This window comes from Physeter macrocephalus, chromosome 5 (genome assembly GCF_002837175.3).
Source record: "Physeter macrocephalus isolate SW-GA chromosome 5, ASM283717v5, whole genome shotgun sequence".
NCBI classification, from domain to species: domain Eukaryota; kingdom Metazoa; phylum Chordata; class Mammalia; order Artiodactyla; family Physeteridae; genus Physeter; species Physeter macrocephalus.
The window spans coordinates 15535872-15547567 of NC_041218.1; the positions used below are offsets into that span (position 1 = coordinate 15535872).

The 11696-nt window shown below is 41.9% G+C and overlaps 1 protein-coding gene across 2 annotated transcripts in view; it reads right to left on the bottom strand.

Moving 5' to 3' along the window:
• The window catches only part of TRIM24 (tripartite motif containing 24), a 94515-nt gene extending 83137 nt beyond the window's left edge, over positions 1-11378 (bottom strand). The window contains exon 1 of one of the 2 annotated variants that reach the window (XM_024130806.3): positions 10771-11378. In XM_024130806.3, coding sequence (XP_023986574.1) covers positions 10771-11140 — 370 coding nt within the window. In that variant the 5' untranslated portion in view covers positions 11141-11378. The remainder of the gene's footprint in view (positions 1-10770) is intronic. The other variant, XM_024130799.3, reaches the window with a different exon arrangement.
• Positions 11379-11696: the final 318 nt, after the last annotated feature.

Sequence of the window (11696 nt, forward strand, 5' to 3'; positions counted from 1 at the left end):
TTATTATTTGTAGACTCTTTGATGATGGCCATCCTGACCAGTGTGAGGTGATTCCTCATTGTGGTTCTTTTTTTTTTTTTTTTTTTGGCTCAGAGGCCATGGCTCACAGGCCCAGCCGCTCCGCGGCATGTGGGATCTTCCCGAACCCGCGTCCCCTGCATCGGCAGGCAGATTCTCAACCACTGCGCCACCAGGGAAGCCCCCTCATTGTGGTTTTGATCTGCATTTCTCTGATAATTAGCGATGTTGAGCATCTTTTCGTATGCCTGTTGGCCATCTGTATGTCTTCTTTGGAGAAATGTCTATTTAGGTCTTCTGCCCATTTTTTGATCGGGTTGTTTTTTTGATAGGGTTGTTTTTTTCATATTGAGCTGTATGAGCTGTTTGTGTATTTTGGAAATGAATCCCTTGTCGGTCACATCATTTGCAAATATTTTCTCCCATTCTGTAGGCTGTCTTTTCATTTTGTTTATGGTTTCGTTTGCTGTGCAAAAGCTTGTAAGTTTAATTAGATTCCATTTGTTTATTTTTGCTTTTATTTCCATTACTCTAGCAGACAGATCCAAAAAATATTGCTACGATTTATGTCAAAGAGTGTTCTGCCCATGTTTTCCTCTAGGAGTTTTATAGTATCCAGTCTTATGTTTAGGTCTTTAATCCATTTTGAGTTTATTTTTGTATATGGCATTAGAGAATGTTCTAATTTCATTTTTTTACATGTAGCTGTCCAGTTTTCCCAGCACCACTTATTGAAGAGACTTCTTCTCCACTGTACATTCTTGCCTCTTTTGTGGAATATTAATTGACCATAGATGTGGGGGGAGATCATTTTTTATGGCTATTGCACATGTGCCCTACATCTTATAATTTAGGGACTTTCCAGACTGCTGAAACCGAGGGGCTTTTTTGAGTGGCATCCATATGGAACTTCTCTAGGAATGGAGATTAGACCCTAACTTCACTAGGGTCCTGGTAATGGCCTACCATGATCTTCAATCTTTTGACAATCATTTCAGTTAAAAACAAATGTGAAAATCCATGAACTTACTTATCCAAATTGTGTTACAATTTGTGGGAGAAAAAAAAAACACAACAGGGTCTGCAGTAGAGAAATCCCATCACCTCCAGGGCAGCTGTGTATAGTTTTGTTTTTGTTTTTTTCTTTCATGAGAAGATTTATTCCTAGTTCTAGGTCCAAATCTTCCAGGGCTCTAAGCACAATTAAACTTGGTGGGTAGGTGAGGGGAGACCCATTCAGATACAGCACAAGGGACTGCCTAATTTTAGAGGGCAAATGAGGATTATTCGCGTTCCATTTGCTAAGCCATGTATCCCCTGGGGCTACATACGCCACACTTATTTCTAACTCACACAAAGGTACCTTTTGGACTTGCAGCAGCCCTGACTCCTCCCTCAGGATACTTTGTGTACAATATGTGCAATGTAGCCAGTTAACATGCTTATTCATGTGACCAAAACAATCTACACATCAAGTACTTTCCAGCTTAATTTATGCAAATAAGTTCTAATGTTTTCCCTCACCTCACTAGAATTTTATTTCATAATGCAGCACACATCCCATTTTAGAGACTACTGGTCTAGTGCATAGTTGAAAATGCACATAAAATTTGAGAAAGGGGTCAAGGTAACAGGAAGACACGAGAGATGTGTGCATCTAGGTGATAGTTTAAATTAGTGCGGTCTCTAAGAAAAATTAAAAGGACAAGTCTAAGGATCTAAGAACCAAAGTTTGCTGATTACCCACATTTGAGTATATGAAAAAAGTGCAATGTGATTAAAAAATGGTCTTCGGACATCAACTTTTCACCAGGACAGAGTAACTAGTATCAGGACAAGCTTGCCTGACATGAATAACTATATGTAACTGGGAAGAATAAACTCAGGAGGTGAGCCCCTATAATATCTTGATTCTCTGCCTGGGAACTATATCCTGACCATGGTACAGGGAACTAGAGTCTCAGCAGAACACAGCTTAGGAGCCAGAGGAACATTTGGGCTGTGAAACAGATAAGCACTGGAGAGAAGGGAACTGAAAAGAGGAAGGGTGCCAGTAGTCTATGTAGGGTTTCCCCAAATTCTTGGCTGAAGGCTACCATGCATGTGCAGAGTGAGACTTACCAGAAGTCTACCAGAGAGCAGCTGCTAAGGGATTGAAAGAGGAGCAAAGATACTAGAGGCCCAGCAGGTACAAAGAGAAAATAAATAAAAAGATGGTAATCTTAAATTGGACCATACTAATAAATTACTTAAAATGTAAATGAATTAAACAATTAAAAGCAAAATTTTACAACTTGGATAAAAAAGCAAGACACAACCATACACTATCTACAAGAGACACACTTTAAATATAAAGGTTAAAAGTAAAAGGATGGAAAAATAAACAATTTAAACACAAAGAAAACTGGTAGCTATATTAATATAAGACAATGATTAGGTCATGAAATAGTAGTATGAATGATAGAGAAGAACATTTCATAGTGTTAAAAAGGGCAGGCAATTAATCAGTAAGACAAAGCTTCAAAATACTTATGGCAGAAACTAACTGGATTAAAGGAATAAAGAGAGAAATCAGCAATCATGATTGAAGATTTAAACATTCTTTCTATAACTGATAGAACAAGCAGACAAAAACAACAACAAAGAGACTTCCCTGGTGGTGCAGTGGTTAAGTATCCGCCTGCCAATGCAGGGGACACGGGTTCGAGTCCTGGTCCGGGAAGATCCCACAAGCCACGGAGCAACTAAGCCAATGCGCCACAACTACTGAGCCTGCGATCTAGAGCCCGTGAACCACAACTACTGAGCCTGTGTGCCGCAGCTACTGAAGCCCGTGCGCCTAGAGCCTGTGCTCCGCAACAAGAGAAGCCACTGCAATAAGAAGCCCATGCACCACGATGAAAAGTGGCCCCTACTCGCTGCAACTAGAGAAAGCCTGCGTGCAGCAACAAAGACCCAATGCAGCCTAAAATAAATAAATTTAAAATATGTACAGCTTTAAAACAACAACAAAAAACCAAACCTAGCAACAACAAAAACAATAAAAATATAATTTTTTACAACACTATCAACCAACTTGACCTAATTGACATTTACAGAACACTACTCCCAACAACTGTAGAATTTAAATTCTTTAAGTGCACATTCACCAAAATAGATGATATGCTAGAATATATAATGTCTCAATAAACTTCAAAAGATTTAAACCCTACAGAGCATTTTTTTTACTACAATGAAATAAGCTATCTAGAAAATCCCCCATATACCTATAAATTAACACACTTCTAAGCAACCCATTGGTTATAGAAGAAATCACAAGAGAAATTTTAAAAGTTTTAAATGGAATGTTAATAAAAACACAACACAAAATTTGTTTGAGGTGGCTAACATATGCTTAGAGAAAAAATTATACCTTTAAAGCAGAGACAATAAATAAAATTAACAAAGCCAAAAGTTAGTTGATAAGCCCTTAGTAATAGTAACCAAGAAAAAGAATAAATATGAATTACATATAGAAACAAAAGAGGGGACATCATTCAGCTCCTGAAAACACTAAAAGGATAAGGGAATACTGTGAACAAACTCATGCCAGTAAAAGTACAAACTAGCTGAATCATATAATTTTCTTCAAACAATTTACCAAAATGGATTTGAGAAGAAACAAAAAATCTGATAGCCCTATCTCTATTAAAGACACTGAATTCCTAATCAAAACGTTCCCCGTAAAGAAAACTCCAAGTCCAGGTGGATTCACTGGTGAATTCTGTCAAGTATTTACGGAAGCATTAATAGCAATTTTACAAAAACTCTTTTAGAAAATAGAGATGGAGGGAACACCTCACACCACATTTTGAGGTATTACCTTGATACCAAAATCAGTTAAAACATAAGAAAACCATTTCACCAATGTTCCCCATGAAGAAAACCCAACCCCCCCCCCCAAAAAAAACCCTTTAAGTGTTAGCAATTCAAATCCAGAAGTACACAGAAAGGATAATACATCATGACCAAGTGGGGTATACACCAAGAATTCAAGACTGGTTTAACATCTGAAAATCAATGTAATTCACCACAGCAACAGAAAAAAAAAAGAGAAAAACCATACGATCATTTTAATAGATACAGAAAATGCATTTGACCAAAATTTATCATTCACTCATGATAAAAAAAACCTTCAGTACACTTGGAATAGAAGAGAACCTCTTAATTTTGATAATGGGCATTTATAAAAAACAAACAAGCTAACATATTAGTGGTGAATGACTGAATGTTTTACTCCTAAGATCGGGAATAAGAATAAGGATGTCATCTCTCATTTAATATTGAAATTAAACTTCTATTCAATATGCTACCGGAAGTCCTAGCTAGTGCAATAAGGGAAGAAAATGTCACAAATTATAAAGAATGAAAAGAAACAAGTAAAACTACCTGAAGGGCTTCCCTGGTGGCGCAGTGGTTGAGAGTCTGCCTGCTGATGCAGGGGACACGGGTTCGTGCCCCGGTCCGGGAAGATTCCACATGCCGCTGAGCGGCTGGGCCCGTGAGCCATGGCCGCTGAGCCTGCGCAGCCGGAGCCTGTGCTCCGCAACGGGAGAGGCCACAACAGTGAGAGGCCCGTGTACCCCCCCCCAAAAAAAAAAAACCCCGCAAAAACCAAACTACCTGCAAGTAACATGATAGTCTATGTAGAAATTCCTAAGGAATCTACAAAAAACTACTATATTTAATAACTGAATTTAGCAAGAGAGTAGCATACAATCAATATACAAAAGCCAATTGTATTTCAATATATTAGCAACAAGTAATTGGAAATGAAAAATTTTTAAACACCAATTTCAATATTGTTAAAGAACATTATCAGAAAATATTTTAGAATAAACTTCACAAAAATTGACCAAGACCACTATAAGAGTACTGAAACTAAAGATCTAAATAAATGGGAAATAAAACATGTTCATGGATAGGAACAGTCAATATCGTTAAGATCATTCTCCCCAAATTGATATCTAGATTCAATGCAATTCCAATCAAAATCATAGCAGACTTTTGTGTAGAAATTGATAATTCGATTCTAAAAACTTGTAAAGAAATGCAATGACTTTAAAGAGCCAAAACAATTTTGAAAAAGAACAAAATTGTCCAATTTCAAAATCTGCTTACAAAGCTAAATTAAAAATAAAAAAAAACATTATTAGTACTGAACTAATAGTTCAGTACTAATTAGTTCAGTACTAATAGAACTATTAGTACTGAACTAATCAATAGAATAGAGAGTAGAGAAACAGAACCATACATATATGTTCAACTGACTTTTTACAAAAATGCCAAAAGTAATATAATGGGGAAAGTACTCTTTCCAATAAATGGTGCTTTAACATGCGGTTAAAAACATGAACCTCAACCCTTACCTAGCACAAAAATTACCCAAAATATATTACAGATCTAAATATAAAAGCTAAAACTATAAAAGTAGTGAAAAAAAGACAGGAGAAAAATCTAAGTAAACTTGGAGTAGGCACAGAATTGTTAGAACACTAAAATCACTAACCATAAAAGAAATTATAAACTAGATAAAATTTAAAACTTCAGCTTTTCAAAAGACACCATCAATAAGAAGGTATAGTCAGGGAGTTTAGGATGGACATGTACACACTGCTATATTTAAAATGGATAACCAACAAGGACCTACTGTACAGCACAGGGAACTCTTATCAATGTTATGTGGCAGCCTGGATGGGAGGGGAGTTTGGGGGAGAATGGATACGTGCATATGTATGGCTGAGTCCCTTTGCTGTGCACCTGAAACTATCACACTGTTAACTGGCTATACTCCAAAATAAAATAGAAAGTTAAAAAAAAAAAAAAAAAAGAAAAAGAAAATGAGGGACTTCCCTGGTGGCAAAGTGGTTAAGACTCCACGCTTCCAATGCAGGGGGCACAGGTATGATCCCTGGTCGTGGAACTAAGATCCCACATGCCGCATGGTGCAGCAAGAAAACAAAAAGGAAAAAAAGAAGATGAACAAGCAAGCAAAAGGAGTGGAAGAAAACACCTGCAATGTATGTATGTAGACGAGCGCCAGGAAACTGGACATATATAAAGAATTTTTACTTTTCAGTATCAGGCCAAATCACCTAGTTTTAAAAATCTACAAAAGCCTTAAACTGAAATTTTACCAAAAATAAGTAAGAATAGCCAATAAGCACAGGAAAAGATGCCCATTAATATTCATCGGGGAAATGAAAATTAAAATCATGAGCTACCTCTTCAAACATATTAGAATGGCTAAAATTAAAGACTAACACCACCCAAAGTCGTGAGGATGTTAACTGGAACTCTCATACACTGCTGGAGGGAATGCAAAATGGTACAACAGGGTAAATATACATTTATGACACAAACAAGGAATTCCAATTCTAAGTATTTACCCAAGGAAATGAAAACATATTCACATAACGACTTGTCTACAAATATATATAACAGTTTTATTCATAACAACCCCAAACTGAAATCAATAGTAACTTCCACCAACAGGTGAATATTGTATACAGATCTTAAATCTTAAATCCTTTGTCATTATATATTGTACTTGAAACGTGATTAATACTTTTCTCCAAGAACCAAAAGAAATCAGCTCCCAGAATTGACAGTTATATCTTACAGACTGCCAGTTAATAAAGAGAACTGATGGACTCATATTTTACTCTCCCTTGACCACTTTCAAAAGTGTGCTCTCAGTATTCTTTAAAAATAGCTCTTAGAGCTTGCTACTCTTTGGTTGAACAGTACATCCACACTACAAAATATTGCACAATGTTGTAAAATTTCTCCAAGATCAGTTTGTCTCCTGACTTCATGTACCAATATGTACCTAAAGAAAATGTTTTCTAAGCTCTTCCCTCTTTCCTGGACATTACTGCATACTAAGAAAATGAAAGTCAGAACTGAGGTAGTAAACCAACTTTAGCTTGCGGTCACTCACCCTCATTCCTTCCAACTGGTAGCCTTACAAAAGTTTAAAGCAATGTTCGCAATGGAGGCTTGGTGGCTAGTGTAATTGTGTCTAAGCATTTACAAATTATATGTTTGTTGCTATAAATTAGCTTTGTTTCTTCTTTAAAACAGTCAAACTCTTATGTTGATTTTTGTAAAAAATATATGTTAGAAAAGACTTGCTTTCTATAAAGTTCATTTAGGATATAACAAAGGGAGCAGCAAAAAGTACTTAATAGAAAGGGAAGGGCTTCCCTGGTGGCGCAGTGGTTGAGAGTCTGCCTGCCAATGCAGGGGACATGGTTTCATGCCCCGGTCCGGGAAGATCCCACATGCCGCGGAGCGGCTGGGCCCGTGAGCCATGGCCGCTGAGCCTGCGCGTCCAGAGCCCTGTGCTCCGCAACGGGAAAGGCCACACAGTGAGAGGCCCGCGTACCGCAAAAAAAAAAAAAAAGAGAAACTAGGTCTGATACTGTGGAGAACACTACATCTTGAATATTTAATTTTCTAAAGAATCCTCTTTGATCAACTGTACTTTGGAATATAATACAGCTTGAGCTAAAAAAAAAAACCTCAAAAAAACCCCCCCAAAACTAGGGTTTATGATTATACTCTAGAACTCTAAAACTATGACATATTGGGCTCTCTGGGGTGAGAGGCCTAGAAATCTAGATTCTCAACAAGCATACCAGGTGATTCTAGTAGAGCTAAAATTTGAAAACCCCTATCTAAATCTAAAAGAGTATAACTGCAACACATGTGGCTTCAACAAAACTTGTTTTGTTTGGCCTACAGAAGGGGTCTATTGTGTGTGTGTGTGTGTGCGTGCGTGCGTGCGTGCGTGTGTGTGTAATTACTTGCCAATATCTAATACTACAGAAGCTTTACATAAAATTCAGACTCCTCGTTAACAAATAAATAAGAAAAGACCCTCCAACCCTGGCCCTGTGCTGTCACAGGACAATCTGCTGGAGTGAAGCACAGTTTGCCCCCCTTTCCTTTCACTCCCCACCGTTCCCTATCATTTTACCCCAGGCTCAGAGTTCTCCATGTCAATTACTTGCTTAGCTCCTGAAGGTATTGTAGTTTGACCTATGATGCCTGTACCCACAAGTTCATTAGCAGAATGAAGAACAGATAATCAAATGAACCCTATTTATTTACAGTTGATCCTTGAACAAGTTTGGGGTTAGGAGTGCTGACCCTTCCGCAGCTGAAATTTCGAATATAACTTACAGTCGGCCCTCCCTATCACCAGTTCCGCATCCTTGGATTCAACCCACCGCAAATCTTGTACTACTCTAGTATTTACTATTGAAAAAAATCTGTGTATAAGTGCACCCTTGCAGTTCAAACTGTGTTGTTCAAGGGTCAAGTGTAGTTCTGAAATATATTGCCTAAACTTTTGTTACAGCTAGTATTAAAATAAGTTTGCGAGGAGAGAGGAAGGGAGAAAATATTCAAGTTATTAAGACTCAGGATAGTATTTTTAATTTATTGAAGATAGCCCTAACTATTTTTTAGAGGTGTATGTGAAGGTATCATTTAACAAAGGCTTCTTCTTTCTTAGTATAAAAACAAAAACATTATCTTCCAATGTAAATGCTTTCCTGAACTCTTGCTTACAATACAAACACAAAGATAAAAAATATTTGGAGGGCTTCCCTGGTGGTGCAGTGGTTGAGAGTCCGCCTGCCGATGCAGGGGACACGAGTTCGTGCCCCAGTCCGGGAAGATCCCACATGCCGCAGAGCGGCTGGGCCCGTGAGCCATGGCCGCTGAGCCTGCGCATCCGGACCCTGTGCTCCGCAACGGGAGAGGCCACAGCAGTGAGAGGCCACAGCAGTGAGAGGCCCGCGTACCGCAAAAAAAAAAATTTGGAGACTGGAACATTTTGACAACTCTATATAATTGCAAACTTGCCTCAGAGTTGAAGTTCAGAGCTTTTATAACCCACGTTCTCATTCATTCAGATCTAAATGTCATGGCCTGGCACACAATACATTTTAATTCTAGAATTATGCAAAATTTAATTCCTAATTGGCTATTGGCCCATTTAATCATTTAAAATATAAATAAAAGAAACCCTTAAACGTGTCTAAAAATTAAGAACTAAAATTTAAGTTTCACCTGTACTAACTTTCCAACAGGTGGGCCATGTCAGAGCAAATCAGCGTGAAGGATCTGAGATTTTACCCTACTTGTAAGCTAACAAAGTAGCTTACCGTGGAGGCTGGTTAAAGACAGGAGACTTGTGGGTCAGATACAAAGGGCAGTTTGTTACTTCCAGTAATAATATAAGCCAAAGTGTCAACATTTTTGCACTGGTTTCCAGAGGCCCAGTTCCACCTGGCAAGGTGAAGAGGGGCAGTTGATGCTTGCACAGGCAATGGGTTGTGTTGCAGAAGAGGAAACCTAAGCCTAGGGAACCCTCATCTTTTATGATGGGCAATAAGCATGCCTGCCTTTCACTCCAGAAGGAGACATCTATCTTTATTATACTGCACCACATGCATGGCTATTCTTTGCTCTGGTGGAAGACACTATCTCTACCTTTCAAGGCTCTTCCTTATACAAACATCCTTTAAAAACAGAAACAAAGGGCAGTCAGTACCTCCCCTGGTAAGACCTGCAGAAACAGAGAAACCCACGGAAAAATGTCTCTCTCAACTAGACACTGTTCCTAACACATAATTAAATCAAGAATCTAACACTACAACCTATTTAAAAGCATCAATTTCATATGTTCTTTGACCTAGCTCAACTGTTCAATCTGCATTTTATCTCTAATTAAATCAACTAGTCCCTTTAAAAAAGGCAGTATATATTAAAAACGAATTATTTCCACTTACTTTGTATTTGTTAAACGGAGGTGCTCAAATATTTGCAATATAAACATTTAAAACCTCAATTATTCTACTAGAAACAATTTACCGTGCTTACTTTTAAGTGTTTCAAACCTGTTAACGTTAGCAGTGGGAACTACCTGTCAAAAGTCTCATTATACAGTAACAAACACCACAAAGGGAACAGTAACTTCAACATTTCCAGCTGCTGTCCACAAAACACAAGAAAATGCGGCACCCCAAATCACTTTGTTCTGTTTCTCTTTACCATTTACAGTCTCAAAATAAAATCTCTGAAAGAGAAGGACAACAAAACACCGTCTCCTAGTTCCTTTGTCCCCATCGGAGAGAACTGGGGGCTCATTAAGGTAAATAACCCAAAACATGCAAGACAAAAAATAGACGGCATCCGATCTGCAATCAATCATCAAAGAAAGTCACCATCACTTCATCTTTATCCCTCCCTCCCCCTCTCCAGCTCAAATAACATGGGTACATACGAGATGATTAGGATCATATGGACCTGGACAAAGCTTTGGGGAGGCAGAGGGCAGCGGTTAACTAGATGCAGTCGTCAAAGGACCCGAGATACAGACTACAGCCGACTCCGACAGAGGTTTTCAAAAGTGCGGGTCGCATGGGCCACGCACCCGGGGGGAGAGCGCTGGGGAGTAGGAGCAACAGCAGCAGCGCTGCCCAGTCTACAGCGCCGGTGGAAGTTGCTCGCGGGGCGCGCGGTACGCCGCACAACGCGCGGGCCCTCCATGTCACCGCCGGCAGCACGGACCCTCCTCGCCCCTCCCCCGCCGCGCACCCCGGGCGGCGGCGACATGACAGCGGGTCGCTGCGCCGCTCCAGGGCGCCGGCCTGCCCGGGCTCCCCACCCCCTACCGCGCCCGCACCCGCTTCTCACCTTGGGTAGCGAACGGCGAGGAGCCGCTGACCGGCGAGCCGGGGGCGGGGACAGGCGGCGGGGTCTCGGCCGAGCCCAGCATGGGGGCGGGCAGCATGAGGTAGCGCTGGGGCGCGGGCAGGCAGCGCTGGCAGAAGGAGTGCAGGCAGGGCAGCAGCTTGGGCGCCCGGCTCTGGATGTTCTGGTGGCACACGGCGCAAGTGTCCAACAGGTTGAGCCGGGCCGCCTCGCATCCGCGCTCCGAGTCGGGGCCCTGCCGACTCTCGGCCTCGTTCTCCCCGCTCGGCGGAGCCGAGGGCCCCCCGGCGGCCGCCGCCGAAGCCGCCGCCGCCGCCGTCGCCGTCGCCGCCTTCTCTACAGCCACCTCCATTGTCCTGCCCCCGCCGCCGCCGCCGCCGCCGGGAAAAGAGGAGCGGGTTCTCTGCCCGCCGCCGCCCCCGACGACTTCCTTCTCCTCCCAGGCCGCCCGGGTGACTCGTAGGAGAGGGAGAGAGGCCCGGGCCGAGGAAGCCTCTTCAGGCCCCGGGGATCCGCCTCCCGGGTGGCGCGGCCGGAAGAAGGGGATCTGTCAGTGGGGACTGCTCTTCGCACCGGAGAGGCTGCGCCCCGTCCGCTTCGCCAACCGCCGCGGCTCTCGTCAAACCCGCCCAGCCAGCCCTCGCCTCCCGGCCTTTCTCTCGGGCCCCCGGACCCACCTCAGGCCCCGCCCCCTCCCTCCCTCTCCCAGCAACCGAGGCGACTGCAAGGAGTGCGCCGCCCAATAGCCGCCGCGCCTGGTCGGGGGGCGGGGCGTGCGGAAGCCCGCGAGGCTCAGAGGGCGCTGCGGGAGGCTGGGAGGTGGGAGGTAGCTTGCCCCGCCCCGCCGACCGAGCTCCTTGAACCGCTGCCTCTGATTGGGCCTTTGTGTGTGTTTAGCTCCTCTAAAA